The 20,467-nt window shown below is 41.5% G+C and overlaps 1 protein-coding gene across 1 annotated transcript in view; it reads right to left on the bottom strand.

Moving 5' to 3' along the window:
• The window catches only part of cldn1 (claudin 1), a 45,609-nt gene extending 26,023 nt beyond the window's left edge, over positions 1–19,586 (bottom strand). The window contains exon 1 of the mRNA XM_062976938.1: positions 19,159–19,586. Within this exon, the coding sequence (XP_062833008.1) occupies positions 19,159–19,381 (223 nt within the window). The 5' untranslated portion in view covers positions 19,382–19,586. The remainder of the gene's footprint in view (positions 1–19,158) is intronic.
• Between the last annotated feature and the right edge of the window lie 881 nt (positions 19,587–20,467).

A 20,467-nucleotide genomic window follows, 5' to 3' on the forward strand; every position in this document is an offset into this window, starting at 1 on the left:
AATAAATGGTGGTCTTTGCATTTTATCATTTTATTATTTTACTTTTTTATTATTGTACTATATTGCACTACTATGGTTTTAATGTGCTTGTTTTATTTGCTTGAAGATGTTGTTTTTACATGTACAGTAGAGTCTCGCTTATCCAACCTCCACTTATCCAACGTTCTGTTGACCTTTATTTATTTATTTATTTGTTTGTTTACAACATTTATACCCCGCCCTTCTCACCTGAGGGGACTCAGGGCGGCTTACAAAAATTTTAGTTTAGTTGTCAATATTTTTTAGTTGTCAATGCCTTTTAGTTATTATTATAACTAATTATAATACGATTATCCAACGCATTTTTGTAGTCTATGCTTTCAATACATTGCGGTGTTTTGGTGCTAAATTTGTAAATACAGTAATTACTACATAACATTACTGTGTATTGAACTGCTTTTTCTGTCAATGTGTTGTAAAACATGATGTTTTGGTGCTTAATTTGTAAAATCATAATGGAATTTGATGTTTAATAGGCTTTTCCTTAGTCCCTCATTATCCAACATTTTCACTTATCCAACATTCCACAGGCCCGTTTATGTTGGATAAGTGAGATTCTACTGTATTTTATTTTGTTTAGTTTTTGTTCTTTGGGCTTGGCCCCATGTTAGCCGCCCCGAGTTCCTGTGGGGAGATGGAGGCGGGATAGAAAAATAAAGTGTTGTTGTTGTTGTTGTTGTTTTTGTTGTTGTTATTATTATTATTATTATTATTATTATTATTATTATTATTATTATTATATTACTCAGAGCATCCCCAACAGATGGCCATCCAGCCTCTGCTTAAAAGCCTCCAGAGAAGGAGCCTCCATCACACTCTGGGGCAGAGAGTTCCACTGCTGAACATCTCTCACAGTCAGGAAGTTCTTCCTCATGCTCCTGTAGTTTGAAGCCATTGCTCCATTGCGTCCTAGTCTGCAGGGCAGCAGAAAACAAGCTTGCTCCCTCCTCCCTATGACTTCCCTTCACGTATTGATACATGGCTATCATGTCTCCTCTCAGCCTTCTCTTCTACAGGCTAAACATGCCCAGCTCTTTAAGCCACTCCTCATAGGGCTTGTTCTCCAGACCTTTGATCCTTTGAGCTGCCCTCCTCTGGACTCTTTCCAGCTTAGAGTCAACATCTCCCTTAGATTGCAGAGCCCAGAATAGGACACAGTGTGATTCCAGGTAAAGTGGTCTGACCAAGGCAGAATAGAATCAAGGGGTAGCATGACTTCCCTGGATCTAGGCACTAGGCTCCTCTTGATGCAGGCCAAAATCCCATTGGCTTTTTTTGCTGCTGCATCACATTGTTGGCTCATGTTTAACTGGTTCCCCATGAGGACTCTAAGATCTTTTTCACACGTTCTGCTGTCGAGCCAGGCATTGTTCCCCATCCTGTCTTTCTGCATTTCATTTTTTCTGCGAAGGAAGAGGAGAAGAAAGAGGAGGAAGAAGAAGGAAAGAAGGAAAGAAGGGATAGAAAGAGATAAGAAATGAAGAAAGTTTGGTAGAGGAACAAGAGGAAGATGAGGAGGATGAAGGAGGAATGGGTGGAGGAAATAGACACGTTGGGGGAGGATACATGTTCTCCTGAGGTTGCATCATCTCAGCCCATTTCTGGCTACAAGCTTTGCACAAACCAAGGAATGGAAACAGCAAGTAGACCATTCTTTGGCACTTGCATGTCTCAGTGGAAACATTCTTGTCTCCAGGAAAGATGCCTCGGCTTCTGTTCATTTCATCCGTGACATTTCAGGCATCGCTTTCCAGGTCTTCTATCAACAAACCTTCCAAGGCAGCAAATGTTATCCTTTCATTAAGAGTGGGCATGCCACTCAAACGGGAGGATATTAAGGACGACCGTGAAGGCCAGGGTGGTCTTTGTGGTTTGAGTGTCGGGCTCTGGAGACCTGGGTTCGCGCCGTGCCTTCATCCCTGCCTTTGTGGCCTCTTCCATTCTCTGAACACATAAATCCTCCACTCAGCCATGGAGACCTCAGGCAAGTCACACTCTCTCAGCCTCAGGCAAAGGCAGGCATCTCTCTGAACAAACTCCATCATAGGTTCAAAACAAATACGATTTAACATTCTTTTCTGCCCAGGAAATCCAGGTTTATCCTCAGCTGCCCCAGAAGGTAAGCCAGACCTTATGGTTTTAAGTTGTGAAAGGCTGGATTTCAAATGAACATTAGAAGCAACTTCGTGGTGGTAAAAGCAGTCCAGCAGTATGTCTTCCCTAGGAAAGTGTTGGGGTTTCTTACTCTGAATATCACCAATAAATCTATATATATAAAAGAGTGATGGCATCATGGCGACCCACAGAACAACAAAACTACAGGCCCCCCAACCTCGAAATTTGACAACACAACCCATCATCCACGCCTCTAGGTTGATACAACAAAAAGAAAAGAAAAATAAAGTCCTAATTAGAGAGAAAGGAATAATTGCTTTTATCCAATTGCTGCCAGTTAGAAGGCTAAGCTCCTCCAACTTGGTCTCCTAGCAACCCAATAAAAAATAATAAAAAACACTAAAAAATTAATACAATAAAATACTATAATAACAGAAAATAACTAAAAATAATACAAGAAAATGATAAAATATAATAAATAAAAATATAACTTACAATAAAATTAATTTAAAAAATGCAAATAACGTCAAATAAAAATTACACAACAATTTTTAACCAATACCACCACCACTTTGCCACAGCAACGCATGGCCGGGCACAGCTAGTACATAAATAAAAGGCTGGACAGCTCCCTGCTGGAGATGCTTTAGCTGCATGGAGTATAACAGGGTTGGACTGGATGGCCTCTGTGATAACCCTTCCAAATCTATAATTTTCCGCAGAATAATGATTTATTTTTGCACAAAATAATCCCCAAATTGTGACTATTCCCACCAGTCCACTATTCCTCCCATCAGAGTTTCTCAATTCTCAAGAAAGACATTTTAATTATATTCCAAACATATTTGCATATTGTTTGGTCGAAGGTATTCATCGCCAGAATTACTAGGTTGCTGTGAGTTTTCCGGGCTGTCTGGCCATGTTCCAGACGCATTCTCTCCTGTCGTTTCACCTACATCTATGTCAGGCATCCTCAGAGGTTGTGAGGTAGGCAAGTGGGGTTTATAAATGTGTGGAATGATGTCCAGGGTGGGAGAAAGAACCTTTGTCTGCTTGGGGCTAGTGTGAATGTTGCAGCTGGCCAGCTTGATTTGCATTGAATAGCCAGGCAGCTTCAAAGCCTGGCTGCTTCCTAACTGGGGGGTCCTTTGTCAAAACCATGAAAATGAACAAAATTTGGCTACCAATGTTCAGAAAACAGAGACATTCCAGTCAGGAAACAATCAGAGCCAGCTAATACCTCCCAACAAAGGATTCTCTCAGGCAGGATGCAGCCAGGCTTCAAAGCTGCCAGGCTATTTAATGCTAATCAAGGTGGCCAATTCCAACATTCAGACTTGCCTCAAACAGATAAGAGTTCTTTCTTTCTCCCACCCTGGACATTATTCCACAGGTATATAAACCTGACTTGCCTAGTTTCCAATAGAGCTCACAACCTCTGAGGATGCCTGCCATAGATGTGGGCGAAATGTCAGGAGAGAATGCTTTTGGAACATGGCCAGACAGTCTGGAAAACTCACAGCAACCTAATATTTGCATAGCCTTTTCATTTGCAAGAAGGGGCCTTTAGATCTGTCAGATGGCAGAGTTACCAGGCAATACATCTGGATGTCATCACCAAGAGTCCAAGTCTATTGAAAAAGGATATCTTGAGTTTACAATGGGGCAGAAAGAATATCTGTCTGTCTGTTTGTCTGTCTATTTATAATCAAATAATAGCTGGAATAATTTCCCCTGACTATCAGGAAAATATAAGTGACAGAAATTTTCAATCATGTTTTCATTGAGATTGGGATTTGGAATTTTTGGGTATGATCCACCTTGTAGTTGTTTCCTTCTTTCCTTCTTTTTCTCTTCCCTTTCCTTCTTCCCTCCCCCCTTCCGTGCCTCGCTTCTTTCTTTCTTTCTTTCTTTCTTTCTTTCTTTCTTTCTTTCTTTCTTTCTTTCTTTCTTTCTTTCTTTCTTTCTTTCTTTCTTTCTTTCTTCCTTCCTTCCTTCCTTCCTTCCTTCCTTCCTTCCTTCCTTCCTTCCTTCCTTCCTTCCTTCCTTCCTTCCTTCCTTCCTTCTCTCTTTGAGACTCGGGACATCCCCAGATATAAGTTAGAGCCAAATTACATTTAAAGCCTGGCAGGCGACCGAAGTTTAAAAGCAATTAAACAAACAGCCCCGTCGAAAGATTTAATTTAAAGCATTTACAAAAACAGTTAAGCCATCACCATATATTTCAAACCTAATTAATATTTAATCAACCAGGGCTATGCAAAGATGCAAATCTTCAGTTATTGTGTTCTTATGAGCGGGAATGAATAATTGAAACCATTTCCCTTATAATATACAGTTTTTGAAGACCGTTCAGATTAATTTCAAATAAGTCCTTTTGGGGAAGAAAACATGCTTTTTTGCTCAGTACCCAGAAAATGCTATTTTTTTTCCAACTCAGGGAGCACATAATATTTCCTACACAAACTCCTCCAGATTTCCTTTAGAGAAAACCAAACTCTTCTTGCAATAAATAAACAAAGGAGAGTTTGATGATGGAGAGCACGGAGTGGGAGAGGTCTGGTCCAAAGCCAAAAGGAATGGTTTTCCTCTAAGCCAGTGGTCCTCAACCTTTGGGTCCCCAGATGTTTTGGCCTTCAACTCCCAGAAATCCTAACAGCTGGTAAACTGGCTGGGATTTCTGGGAGTTGTAGGCCAAGACACCTGGGGACCCACAGGTTGAGAACCACTGCTATAAGCTTCTGTCCTTTTTTGTCTTTCAAGAACAGCCTTCAAATACTATGGAACATAAATTAAACCTGCTTTCCTTCAACAAAACATAAAGTACAGCACACTCAGTGGAATAATGCAAAATGAAGCAAGGAGGTCTTAGGGCAAGCACAGTTCTTAGTCTCTGATAAATTCCCAATTCAAATAGCAGTCTTACTTCAGACAAAGAAACAGTAATAAATCCTTAGGAGCAATTCCCAAGATGCAGGCTTGAAGCAGGCACAAGGGGAGCAAAGGCTTAGGCATTAGAATCAGTTTGTTGCCAGCAAGAGCTGACTGCACCTGCTTCTGCTTTATAGCCCTGAGTCCCCTCACAGATGCTGGGGCAGTTCCTAATTACTCAGTTGTATTTCTGGCAACTATTCTAGCTGAACAACATCTCTGTTCTGTTTCCTTTCACCTCTCCTGAAATGTGGGTACTTGCAAAATCTCCTCCTCAGATTCCAACTCACCCTCAGATTCATGAACACTTTCCTGCTCCCCTTCCTCTTCTGAAGAAGAGGAATCCCTAACACCTGCTTTGAGTCGCTTTTGTAGAGAGTGAACGAGGTATAAATAAATATCATCCTCATGACCCACAGTCATCAAAACATATTATCCACCATTGGATCCATTTCCAAAATCTTTGCAAATGCAGCCTTTTGAGGTGGCTTGTCAATTTGCTGGTGTTTTGCAATTCAGGTGCACAATTGCTTGCTGGCCTTTCCAATGGATGCATCCAGACTCAACCAGCAATCATTTGGTTGAGAACATTGGGCTTTGGTTAACCAAAATCCTCCCATCAAGAATTTCACAGTCTCAGATCTTTCCCATTGAAATGTAGATCAGTTTGGCAATCCGGTGTCCCTTTATTTCTTTCCATTGATATTTGTCTCATTTGGCCACTCCTGCTTAGGACATCTTCAATGAATCCATGACTTGTATATATGGATGTTTCTCCTTGAACTCTTGCAAAGTCCAGCTTGGCTAGATCTATACTTTTTGGAAACTCCAATTACCCTTCCTCATTTGGGACACTGGAGATGAGAAGGGTATTAAGGAGCATGGCTTGATGTGGTTTAGGGAATTGCTCCTTAATGAGGCTCAGTATTTGAAAGGATTTCCTATTTAGGAGGAGGCAAGCTTGTTTTCTTCTGCTCCAAAGACTAGAGGACACAATGAAGCCATTGGATTCAAGCTCTAGGAAAAGAGCTTCCACCTCAACATTTAGAACTTCTTGACATTTAGGAGCTGGAATGTATTCAATGTATTGAATCAATCAATGTATTGATTCAAGCAACCCAGATGGGGGTGGGAGGGGGGTTGGAAGAGGATGGGGGGGGGGGGTTTAAAGGGGTAATTAATTAAGATATATGGTAAAGGGAATCACAATTGGAACCTGTATCCCAGCCATAAAGTTTGTAATCAGTTTTTGTGTTATCATTTAGATGGCAAAGGTTTGCAGTGTATTGTTTTGTTATCTGTACGAAGAAATAATAATAATAATAATAATAATAATAATATATAAATTAGGAGGTGGAATTTGCTGCTGCTTTAGAGCATGATGTCAAAAGAAAAGTCACAAAAAATCCTTCAGCTGCCAAGGAGTAGAATTGCAACTGTTGGAGTGAAGATGTCCCATCGGAGGCAACAAAAGAAAAGGAAAGCCACAGAAACAAATAACATCTACCCAGGACATCAGTACAATCCACTTGAGTTTATTGATAGGGGTTGGAAACCTGCTCCGGATTCTACTCTGAACTTTAAAAGAGCAGTCCAGAGTACTAATCCAGTGAACCTTGGGCAGCTTCTTTAAAGTTCAGACTAAAACCCAGAGTAGATTCTTTCAACAGTTGGCATGGCTGGAGCTATAGTCAAAACATGACCATAGGACGATCTGCACTGTAGAATGTGTGCAGTTTGGCACCACTTTAACTGGCATGGCTCAATGCTATGGAATCTTGAGAGTTGTGGTTTTGCAAGGTCTTTTGCCTTCTCTGCCAAGAAGCGATGGTGCTTCTCCAAACTACAACTCCCAGGGTTGAGCCATGGCACTTCAATGGAGTCAAGCTGAAGCGTTGATGCACTCGTGGTCTCTCATGCAGCCAGGAAATGTTACAATCCGTGCCATCAACCCAAATTATAAGTCCTTTCCATAAATTTCCCCAAATCCTCAATATTCAGGTGCTAGAAGAAAGAGCAAAACTGATGCTCAAGTTGCACCTTGGCAGTTTTGTTTTCACTTTGTTTTGCAGCCTTGGGCAACGGGGAGGTTGGCTTTTCGGCATGCTGCGCGGACATTTCTAACCCTTGCATGTGTCCACCATTAAGCATCCATCCACTGAGCTGGCTTACTGGTCCCGACTGGGCCCAGCAGGAAACTGTGAAACCAGGCTCCTAATCAGATTATGGCTCCAACTACAGACGGGAGATACTTTTTGACGCCCTCGGAATAGCTGAGCAGCCGGACTCCGCCGGGAATAGGCCTTAATGAGAGCTCAGCCTTGGAGGCTTTCATCCCGGTGCCAAAACACAGCCCTCAATGCATGGAGATAACGAGAATCACAAGACATAGCCCCTGAGCAGGAGCAAAGTGCCTTTCTGGGGGGCATCTACGTTGTGTTGTCGAAGGCTTTCATGGCTGGGATCACAGCGTTGCTGTATGGCCGTGTTCCAAAAGCATTCTCTCCTGACGTTTCACCCACATCTATGGCAGGCATCCTCAGAGGTTGTGAGGTATATGGAGAAACTAAGCAAGGAAGGTTTATATATCCTGGATTAATTTTGTAGTGTAGAGGCACTTTGATCCTTGGCTACATCTACACTGCAGAATGAATGCAGTTTGACTCCAGTTTAACTGCCATGGCACCATGCTATGGAATCCTGGGATTTGTAGTTTGGTGAGGAACCATCAGTCATTGGCATGGAAGGAGAAAAAACTTGGAAGACTACATCTCCCAGGATTCCATCGCATTGAGCCATTCTACAGTGCAGATGCACCCTCAAACTGGTTATATTATATTAGTTATGTTATATCTATATATATAAAAGAGTGATGGCATCACGGCGACCCACAAAACAACAAAACTACAGGCCCCCCAACCTAGAAATTTGACAACACAACCCATCATCCACGCCTCTAGGCTGATACAACAAAAAGAAAAGAAAAATAAAGTCCTAATTAGAGAGAGAGGAATAATTGCTTTTATCCAATTGCTGCCAGTTAGAAGGCTAAGCTCCTCCAACTTGGTTTCCTAGCAACCCAATAAAAAATAATAAAAAACACTAAAAAATAATTAAAAACACTAAAAAATTAATACAATAAAATACCATAACAAAAATAACTAAAAATAATGCAAGAAAATCATAAAATATAATAAATAAAAAGATAACTTAGAATAAAATTAATTAAAAAAATACAAATAACGTCAAATAAAAATTACACAACAATTTTTAACCAATACCACCACCACTTTGCCACAGCAATGCGTGGCCAGGCACAGCTAGTATATTATATAAACCTTCCTTGCTTAGTTTCTCCATATACCTCACAACCTCTGAGGATGCCTGCCATAGATGTGGGCGAAACGTCAGGAGAGAATGCTTCTTGAACCTGGCCAGACAGCCCGGAAAACACACAACAACCTTGCATCTACATTGTAGAATGAATGCAGTTCAATACCACTTCAACTGCCACTCTTCCTCCTCTTCTGATGGACCAACTCCACTAAACTCAGGGTAGAATGAATGTGTTTGAACTGCCATGCTATGGAATCTTGAGAGTTGTAGTTTCACAAAGTCTCAAGACTTCTCTGCCAAAGAATGCAGACTACAGATCCCAGCATTCCATAGCATTGAGCCATGGCAGTTGAAGTGACGTCAAGCTGCATCTATCCACAGTGTAGATGTATTCCTGGATGACCAAAACCAAAATGGATTTTCTAATCAACCAAGGTTGTTCAAACTGCAGAATGAATGCAGTTCAACACCACTTTGGCCCCATCTACACCGCCATATCATACAGTTACCTGCTTTAAACTGGATGATATGGCAGTGTAGACTTGTTTAAAGCAGATTAGCTGGGATCAGATACTAGATTATATGGCAGTGTAGATACAGTGTTTATTTAGGCCGCATAGTATTGAATCCTGGGATTTAGAGTTTCTTGTGGAATCCTGGGATTTGGGGTTTGTTCTGGCGCCAGAACTCTCTGATTCAAACTATACATCTCGATAGATGTGGTGGTTAATGTGGTAGCAAACTGCTAAAATTCTCCAGTGTGGACACATCCAAAGAGTGCATCCATGCCATAGAATTAATGCAACGTGACACTGCTACCATTCAATGCTATGTGATCCTGTAAACTATAGTTTTCCAAGATATGTCGCCTTCTCTGCCAAAGAATGCTCACCAAACTACAAGTCCCAAGATCTCATGGCATTGAGCCATGGCAGTTAGAGTGGTGTCAAACTGCATTAATTCTATAGCGGAGATGCGCGAAGGGATGCCTTCACCCGTGGCTCCCTTTTCGGGGTCAGTATGCGCAGCTAATCCCATTTCCAGACATGTTTTGCTGTATTCTGGAAGCCAAGGGGGAGTGTGGGCACAGAAGGGTCATGAATGTGGCAGGAAATCCACAGAGAATACCACAAACACACACACACACCCTTTCATCCGTATATTGGTGTGTCTCCAAATTAGTCTCGCTTGAGTAGCCAAGAGCGGGAGAGCATATATATAAAAAAGCCTCTGTTCCCTTCTTGGGGTAAACAAGACCAGCCATCCGACCGCTTCATTCTTTCTAGGAACAGCATGAAAACACAGTCTGGAGAACCTTGCCAAATTCCAAACGTCTAATTGTGCAAACTGGATCACTCCACATTCTCCTTCTGTTCCCAAAGTGGCCTTCTCAGCCATGGGAGCCTCACCTTGAGCAGCCTCAAGTTGTAAAAGTTTGCTTTGCAAGCTGCGGGTTGATTCTATGGTTTGTTTTTATTGATTTATATGTCACTAGATTATATGAGGCCCCTTCTTCACAGCTGTATAAAATGCCCACTGAAGTGGATTATATGGTAGTGTGGAGTCAAGATAATCCAGTTCAAAGCAGATAATATAAGATTATAAATGGGTTGTATAGCTGTGTGGAAGGGCCTTGAGTCTACACTGCCATATAATCCAGTGCAAATTAGATAATCTGTGGAAGAAGCCTAAGTGAGGCCTAAGTCTGCCTGTCCCCGGTGCTGAGTTGGTTGCTAGGAGACCAAGTGGGCAGAGATTAGTCCTCTAACTGGCAGCAATTGGATAAAAACAATTATTCTTTTCCCTCTAATTAGGACTTTATTTTTCTTTTCTTTTTGTTGTATCAACCTAGAGGCGTGGATGATGACTTGTCAAATTTCGAGGTTGGGGAGCTTGTAGTTTTGTTGTTTTGTTGGTCGCCGTGATGCCATCACTCATTTATATATATGGAAGATTGCCTCCAACAGTCCCAATTTGATATAAAATTGGGCTCGGGCTGTGACGCAGGCTGGAGAGCAGCTGCAATGAATCACTGCAATGAATCACTCTGACCAGGAGGTCATGAGTTCGAGGCCCGCTCGGAGCCTATGTTTGTCTTGTCTTTGTTCTATGTTAAAAGGCATTGAATGTTTGCCTATCTGTGTAATGTGATCCGCCCTGAGTCCCCTTTGGGGTGAGAAGGGCGGAATATAAATGCTGTAAATAAATAAATAGATAAATAAAAAGTCTGAAGGTGCATCTCCACTGTAGAATGGCTCAATGAGATGGAATCCTGGGAGCTGTAGTTTTCCAAGGTTTTTCTCCTTCTATGCCAAAGATTGATGGTTCCTCCTCACTGAACTACAAATCCTAGGATTCCATAGCATGGAGCCATGGCAATTAAAGCCATTCATTTCATTCTGCAGTGTAGATGTACCCGAAGATCAAAGTGCCTCTGCACTACAGAATTAATCCAGTTTGAGACCACATCCACTGCCATGGATCCTTGCTATGGAATCCTGGGATTTGTAGTTTTGTGAGGCACCAGCAATCATTGGCAGAGAAGGTGAAAGACCTTGGAAAGACCCAGGAATCCATTGCGTTGAGTCATGGTAATTCAAGTGGAGTCAAAGTGGATTCATTCTAGAGGTGTAGATACTAGACATATCTACATCAAAGTTAGAATAGGTCCAGATAAAAGATTATTAGATCCCTTCTACACTACCGTATAAAATCCAGATTATCTGATTTGAACTGGATTCTATGGCAGCGTAGACTCATACAATCCAGTTCAAAGCTGATAGTCTGGATTATCTGATTTGGTAATGTGGATTATATGGCAGTGTAGACCAGCCATTAAGACCCTGCGTTAGAAAAATGTCCTAATGCTGAAATGTGACCATCCAAATTGAATTGCCATCATCATCATCATCATCATCATCATCATCATCATCATCATCATCATCATCATCATCATCCATCATTTATTTGAACATGCATTTGAATCCTTGACGGAGTATATTGATTTGCAATTTTATGTCTGTTTTTAATAGAATTGTTTTGGTTCTGTCTTATGATGTGGTTTATTATGTTTATGTTTACTGTGTTTAACTTTGTTGCATGGTGTTTTTTGACAATTGAATGTTTTCATGTTCATGTTGGAAACAGCTCTGAGTCCTCTCGGGAAGATAGAGCAGTATATAAATAAAGTATTATTATTGACACAATATCATTGTATGGCACAGCAAACAAGATAGATATGCTGGACTTCATATCACAAAATCACAAGTCGAACACTTCCCAAGTGTCTAGGACTGTGTGATGTATTTTTGGATGATGCGTGCAGATCCCAGTAGGGTGGCCTTTTGCAGTTGGCAGATCGTAATTTTGTCAATGTCTTTTGTTTCCAAATGCTGGCTGAGATCTTTTGGCACGGCACCCAAGTATTATTATTATTATTATTATTATTATTATTATTATTATTATTATTATTATTTCAATTCTAGAAAGCACAGCCTCAGTCCTACTGAAAGCTCCTATCTCTGCCAAGCCTGCCTAACCAGAAAAGCCTCTGCACCAGTTTCATCCCCAGCACGAACACAGCCTTGCCTTATATAATCTGTTTGTCTGCATGGCACACTCTCTGAGTGCCAGGGAAAGCTCCTTTGTGGGACTACAGCTCCCATGATCCCCTACACACACTATGCTACACTCTTTTGGTTACTTCCAAATTTGCCCATGAAAACTGGGCTGTGATGGTGAATCCAAGTATTTGAACACAAATGAGTTTTTGCAAATAAGACATAACCCTAGATGTCGCCCCTATTTCAGTGGCTGGTAAGTATTAAAATTATTTATTTATTTATTTATTTATTTATTTATTAGCGACATTTATATTCCACCCTTCTTTCTCACCCCGAAGGGGACTCAGGGCGGATCACATTGCACACATAAAGGCAAACATTCAATGCCTTTTAAACATAGAACAAAGACAGACAAACATAGGCTCCGAGCGGCCTCGAACTCATGACCTCCTGATCAGAGTGATTCATTGCAGTTAATTGCAGCTGCTCTCCAGCCTGCACCATAGCCCGAGCCCAGTTCACTTCACAAACATCCTTGTTCTCACACCCCTTATTATTATACTTCCTTTGAATCTATATATATAAAAGAGTGATGGCATCACGGCGACCCACAAAACAACAAAACTACAGGCCCCCCAACCTCAAAATTTGACAACACAACCCATCATCCATGCCTCTAGGTTGATACAACAAAAAGAAAAGAAAAATAAAGCCCTAATTGGAGAGAGAGGAATAATTGCTTTTATCCAATTGCTGCCAGTTAGAAGGCTAAGCTCCTCCAACTTGGTCTCCTAGCAACCCAATAAAAAATAATAAAAAACACTAAAAAATTAATACAATAAAATACTATAATAACAGAAAATAACTAAAAATAATACAAGAAAATAATAAAATATAATAAATAAAAATATAACTTAAAATAAAATTTAATAAAAAAATGCAAATAACGTCAAATAAAAATTACACAACAATTTTTAACCAATACCACCACCACTTTGCCACAGCAACGCGTGGCCGGGCACAGCTAGTATATATATATATATATATGACTATATTGCAATATTATTAGTAATATTGCATGTAATATAAATATACAAATTGGGAATTACAGGTTTGCAACTGAAACATAATCCTAGATGTTGCCCCTATTTCAATGCCTGGTAAATATTAAAGTCATTTGCATTAGAAATTGGGAATTTCCAGTTTGAAACTAGTTTTTTTCAGCAACTATTCCCAGCACTTCTTAGGATGTGTCTACACTGTAGGATGAATGCAGCTTGACACCACTTTAACTGTCCTGGCTTAATGCTATGGTATGTGTTGTCGAAGGCTTTCATGGCTGGAATCACAGGGTTGTTGTGTGTTTTCCGGGCTTTGTGACCACCTTCCTGAAGCATTCTCTCCTGACGTTTTTCCCACATCTATGGCAGGCATCCTCAGAGGTTGTGAGGTATCTCATGCCTGCCATAGATGTGGGCGAAATGTCAGGAGAGAATACTTCTGGAACATGGCCAGACAGCCTGGAAAACACACAACAACCCAATGCTATGGAAGTCTGGGAGTTGAAGTTTGACAAGGTCTTTGGTCATCTCTGCCAAAAAAAGGGCCAAACTACAACTCCATAACATTGAGACAAAGCAGTTAAAGTAGTTCTACAATGCGGAGATGCACCCTGCTCATGTGATGCATTCCCGAAACTGAGCACTGAATTTCTTGATTTCAAAGCGAAACCCATCCATAAGGTCCGAACAATTCAGATGTGCACAATTAGGAGTTTGGGAATGCACAGAACTCTTCGTTGCAGAGGCATTTTGCGCAGGAGAAGGAGCCCTGTGCATTGCAACTCATGTGCAACTCATGCGCCCACTCCCTTAAAACCAAAGCAACGCTGGAAATAGAAAAAAAAAAGTATCACCATAATTAATTAGTGGTTCCACCCTAGAAGACGCAGATACAAATCAAGCCAGATCTTGCAGAGCAACCCGAACCAAATTTGCTTTCAGAATGCGAATTGTCTCTCCCGACGTGGCTCAGTAAGGAAATCAGACAGAAATTTCTCCATTGGGTTGCCATACATAGATTTGGGCTCTGGGTTTCTGCAAACTCACATTTATTTATTTATTTATTTATTTATTTATTTATTTATTTATTTATTTGCAGCATTTATATTCCGCCCTTCTTTCTCACCCTGAAGGGGACTCAGGGCAGATCACATTGCACACATAAAGGCAAACATTCAATGCCTTTTAAACATAGAACAAAGACAGACAAACATAGGCTCCGAGCGGGCCTCCAACTCATGACCTCCTGGTCAGAGTGATTCATTGCAGTGATTCATTGCAGCTACTCTCCAGCCTGCGCCACAGCCCGAGCCTCACATCCACACATTTGCAAAATGGGCTCTTGCAGTGGCCTCCCTCTGAGGGTGGTTGTGTGGCAACACAATTTTACACAGATATTTAGAAGGCCTAAATGGCAGAACAAAGAATAAACTTTAAGCTGCCTGTATTGGTTTTTTTTTTCATCCCAGGGCTTGTCAAACTGTTGTTTTTCTTTGTGTTGTTGAAGGCTTTCATGGCTGGAATCACTGAGTTGCTGTGAGTTTTCCAGGCTGTCTGACCATGTTCCAGAAGCATTCTCTCCTGATGTCGAAGGCTTTCATGGCCGGGATCACAGGGTTGTTGTATGTCTTTCGGGCTGTGTGGCCATGTTCCAGAAGTATTCTCTCCTGACGTTTCGCCCACATCTATGGCAGGCATCCTCAGAGGTTGTGAGGTCTGTTGGAAACTAGCCTAATGGGGTTGATGTCCAGCGTGGGAGAAATAGCTCTTGCCTGTTGGAGGAAAAGTATGGATATTGCAATTGGACACCTTGATTAAAATTTAATGGCCTTGCAGCTTCAAAGCCTGGCTGCTTCCTGCCTGAGGGAATCTTGGCTGGAAGGTGTTAGCCAGCGCTGATTGTTTCCTGTATGAAATAATGCTGTTTTCTGAGTATTGTTCTTTATTTACAGTCCTGATTTTAGAGGGTTTTTTTTTTTAAAAAAAAAATACTGGGAGCCAGATTGTGTTCATTTTCATGGTTTCCTTCTTTCTGTTGAAATTATCCAACTGCTTCGTGTGGATTTCAGTGGCTTCTCTGTGTCGTCTGACATGGTGGTTGTCAGAGTGGTCCAGCATTTCTGTGTTCTCCAATAATATGCCAACAAAGGATCCCCTCCCCCAGGCTGGAAGCAGCCAGGCTTTGAAGCTGCAAGGCCATTCAATGCCAATCAAGGTGGCCATTGGCCAATTGCAACATTCACATTAGCCTCCAAAAGGCAAGAGTTCTTTCTCCGACACTGGAGCTTATTCCACGGATATATAAACCCCACTTTGCCCAGTTTCCAACAGACCTCCCAACCTCTGAGGATGCCTGCCACAGATGTGGGTGAAACGTCAAAACAGAATGCTTCTGGAACGTGGCCAGACAGCCTGGAAAACTCACAGCAACCCAGTGATTCTGGCCATGAAAGCCTCTGACAACACATAATCCAAAATGCTCCAAAACCCCAAATTTTCCATATGGGTGACTGGGAGAGCGGTCCCTTTGCTTTCTGATGTTTTAGTATATCCAAATTTCATTACAGTAGAGTCTCACTTATCCAACATAAACGGGCCGGCAGAACGTTGGATAAGCGAATATGTTGGATAATGAGGAATTAAGGATAACCCTATTAAACATCAAATTAAGTTATGATTTTACAAATTAAGCACCAAAACATCATGTTAGACAACAAATTTGTCAGAAAAAGTAGTTCAGTACACAGTAATGCTATATAGTAATTACTGTATTTATGAATTTAGCACCAAAATATCACGATATAATGAAAGCATTGACTACAAAAATGCGTTGGATAATCCAGAACGTTGGATAAGCGAGTGTTGGATAAGTGAGACTCTACTGTATGTACTAAATTGTTTACAATAATATATATATATATATATATATATATATATATATATATATATATACACACACATACATACACACACACACACACACACACACACACACACACACACACACACACACCATTACCTCCAGGCTATGTGCATATCATATGCTCATGAATTTTGTGTTCAGACTCAGTTTCTATCTCCAAAGTATCTCATTATGTATGTACAGGTATGCAGGTTGTGCATTCAGTATCCAAAATGCTTGGGGCCAGAGGTGTTTGGGATTTGTTCAGATTTTGAAACCCTTGTCAAAGACTTCTGATCCGAAGCGCTTTAGATAAGGGACACCCAACCTATATAGCAGAAAAAGCAGTTCAATACACGGGAATTACTGTATTTACGAATTTGGCACCAAAACATCACAATGTATTGAAAATATTGACTACAAAAACATTGATTACAAAAGGCAAACTGCATTGGATAACACAGAACGTTGGATAAGCGAAGGTTGGATAAGCGAGACTCTACTGCAATTACTACATAACATTACCATGTATTGAACTGCTTTTTCTGTCCATTTGCTGTAAAACATGATGTTTTGGTGCTTGATTTGTAAAATCATAGCATAATGTGATGTTTAATAGGCTTTTCCTTAATCCCTCCTTATTATCCAACATTTTTGCTTAGCCAACATTCTGCCGGCCTGTTTATGTTGGATAAGTGAGACTCTACTGTACAGGAAATCCAAAAAATTTAATACCGAACAACTCTGGTCCTAAACATTTCGGAAAAGGAATACTCAACCTGTTGTCGAAGGTTTTCATGGCCAGAATCACCAGGTTGCTGTGGGTTTTCAGGGCTGTATGCCCATGTCCCAGAACCATTCTCTCCTGATGTTTCACCCACATCTATGGCAGACATCCTCAGAGGTGTAAAGTTTCCAACAGACCTCACAACTCTGAGGATGCCTGCCATAGATGTGGGCAAAACACCAGGAGATAATGCTTCTGGAACATGGCCATACAGCCCGGAAAACTCACAGCAAGCCGATACTCAACTTGTTGTAAAGTGTCTCCGAAACAAAAAATGATTTTGTGTTTAGAGACTGATCCCACATCCAAAATTTCTCATTATGTGTGCGTACTCAAAAACATGTATTCCAAATCCTAAGAATTTTGGATAAGGAATATTTCACCCATATAAGGTGCCTGTCTATGAAATTTACATGAATTTTGATGTATGTTGTGTCCAATCTCTAAGATATCTCATGATGTACCTAAACACCAATGCAGGTATTCCAAAATTGGGGGAAAAGATCTAAAACTCCAAACATATCTGGTCCAAACCATTTCAGATAAGGAATACTCTGTCTTTGCATGAATTTTGTATGTTTCAGAGATAGTTTAAACCTGAGTCCGATCTCAAAGACACACATAGACAAATACAGGTATTGTAAAATGTGAAATATCCCAAACACTTCTGGTCATAAGGATTTTGAATAAGGAATACTTGACCTGTAATAAAGTGTCTGTGAAACACACATGAATTTTGTGTTTAGACTTCGATCCCATCTCCAAGATATTTCAAAGATTTACATGTACAACTACAGTATTTGAAAATGTATTTGAAAACCCTAAACAAGTCTGGCCCTAAGAATTCTGGATAAGGAATACTCAACCCATAATAAGGCATCCTTACACATATATGAATTTTGTGTTTAGACTTGGAGCCCAACTCATTATGTACATAGAGGCAAATACAAGTATTTGACAATGGAAAAAACCCAAAACACTTCCTGTCCCAAGCATTTTGGATAAGAAATACTTGACTCATCATTAGGTGTCCATCAAACATACATGAATGTTGTGTTTAGACAAATACGTACTCCCAAAAAAACCAAGTTCCAAGACACCAAACATGACTGGTCCCAACTGTTTCTGACAATGAACACTCAACCTCTAATAAAGTGTCTATGAAACATATATTAATTTTGGGTTTGGACTTGGTTTCCATGTCCAAGATATCTCATGAGGTTCGTGGCCAGAATTTTGGTTTCCATCTCCAAGGTACGTAAATCTCATGAGGTATGTAAATACAACCCAAAATCTGGATTCTGTTGACTATAAAACATCATTGAATTTTATGTTTCAACTTGGGTCCCATCTCCATATATCTCATTATTGACATATGTCCAAAAACAAGTATTACAAAATACTTCTAGTCCCAGGTAATTTTGGAAAAGGGAGACTTGACCTGTATGAGTATATGACACTTAAATTAATTTTGAGTTTAGATTTGTGTCCCGTCGCCAAGACACCTCATGATGTCCGCAATTGCAGATATCTAAAAATGTGAAAACCCCTGGAATCTCAAACACTGGAATCTGACACTGCATTTAGACCTGGATCCCACATCCAAGCTCTCATGTGATGTACATATATATCTGAATATGGAGTAAACACCCAATCCGGACCAGATTCTGGTCCTGACCAGACTTGACCCATATATAGCATCCTATGAAACGTCACTGAATGTTGTGTTAGACTTGGGTCCCATCTCCATGACATCTCATGATGTAGGTCATGGGTAAACCTGGGCCCTCCAGGTGTTTTGGACTTCATGATGTAGGTCTATCTCATGATGTATGTCTATCATGATGAAGGTCTACCCCAGGCATGGGCAAACTTGGGCCCTCTGGGTGTTTTGGACTTCATGATGTAGGTCTATCATGATGTAGGTCTATCCCAGGCATGGGCAAACTTGGGTCCTCCAGGTATTTTGGACTTCATGATGTAGGTCTATCTCATAATGTAGGTCTATCATGATGTAGGTCTATCCCAGGCATGGGCAAACTTGGGCCCTCCAGGTGTTTTGGACTTCATGACGTAGGTCTATCTCATGATGTAGGTCTATCATGATGTAGGTCTACCCCAGGCATGGTCAAACTTGGGCCCTCCAGGTGTTTTGGACTTCATGATGTAGGTCTATCATGATGTAGGTCTATCCCAGGCAGTCAAACTTGGTCCCTCCAGGTGTTTTGGACTTCAACTCCCACCATTCCTAACAGCCTACCGGCTGTTAGGAATGGTGGGAGTTGAAGTCCAAAACACCTGGAGGGACCAAGTTTGCCCATTCCTGGTCTATCCAAATCTTTAGATATCAATATATCCAACTCCAAAGCAGCCTGCCATCATCACCATCACTATCACCACCCTGAACGTATTTTGGAGTCCTACCTGGCAGCTTGAGGAGGGAGTCGAAGACCTTGCACTGCATCTGCCCGGTGCTCTGCGTCACGCAGTTCATCCAGAGTCCCTCGTAGATGGCTTGGGCCGTGATGAGGTTGTCCCCGGCATAGGAGTTGATCTTCCACTGGGGCATGGCGGTGCTGACGATGATGCCGATCCAGCCGATGAAGGCCAGGAGGAAGCCCAGCATCTGAAGACCACCGCTGGCCATCGTGTCTCCACGAGAAGAGCAACAACAAGGCAAAGGAGCTTCTGGAAAGGATGGATGGAGGAAGGAAGGGCGCTTGGTCCTTCGAGAGCTGAAGCCGTGGAGAGATCCTTCTCTTCTCTGCTCTCCTTTTTGTAATCCGAGGGATTTCAGAGCAAGTTGATGCTGCTGGACCCAGAAGCCGACCTGGAGAACTGGCTTTCGGGCCAGTCCGGCCGCTCTATTTAAACCAGCGCCTCTCCAGCTCCGCCTGGTGGTTTCGTTCGACTTTGCCGTCCCTCCAGTGCTTTGCTTTCCCAAATGAAAAATTGCAGCCACAAAACAGGAAAAAAAATTACAATGCTGTGACGGTTCTTTTGCAATCCCATACTTCTGAGGAAAGGTGGGGAAAGGACCTTGCTTTGACTGGGTGTAATGGTGTAAAAGGTGTGGGATTAAAGGCAATATCAGTCGCCCCAAGTTGTGTTTTTCCCTGGAACAAAGTGCACCCCCAACTCCGATGTGTTCTCTCGCTTCATGACACATCCCTTGCGGGATCCACCCTGTTCTTTTGGAAGCGTTGGGACACTTCCAGAACAGGAAAGGAGAGGCGTCAAAGGGATTTCCAGATACTTTCTTGCTAGACACCTTGTGTGTTTACATGGCACACTAGACTTGAAAGGGAACCCAAAGGTCATCCAGTCCAAGCCATCTATGAGGGACTCTGGATGAACTTCATGATGGAGAGCACCGGGCAGATGCAGGCAAGATCTTCGACTCCCTCCTCAAGATGCCAGGTAGGGCCCCAAAACAGGGTCAGGATGGGGGTAGTGGTGGTGATGATGGAAGGCTGCTTTGGATTTGGATGTATTGATACCTAAAGATTTGGGTAGACCAAGCATGAGCAAACTTGGCCCCTCCAGGTGTTTTGGACTTCAACTCCCACCATTCCTAACAGCTGGTAGGGTGGGAGTTGAAGTCCAAAACACCTGGAGGGCCAAAGCTTGATAGACCTATATCATGAGATGTCATGGAGATGGGACCCAAGTCTAACACAATATTCAGTGACGATACATAGGACACTATATATGGGTCATGTCTGGTCAGGAC

The sequence above is a fragment of the Anolis carolinensis genome, chromosome 3 (genome assembly GCF_035594765.1).
Source record: "Anolis carolinensis isolate JA03-04 chromosome 3, rAnoCar3.1.pri, whole genome shotgun sequence".
Taxonomy (NCBI): Eukaryota; Metazoa; Chordata; class Lepidosauria; order Squamata; family Dactyloidae; genus Anolis; species Anolis carolinensis.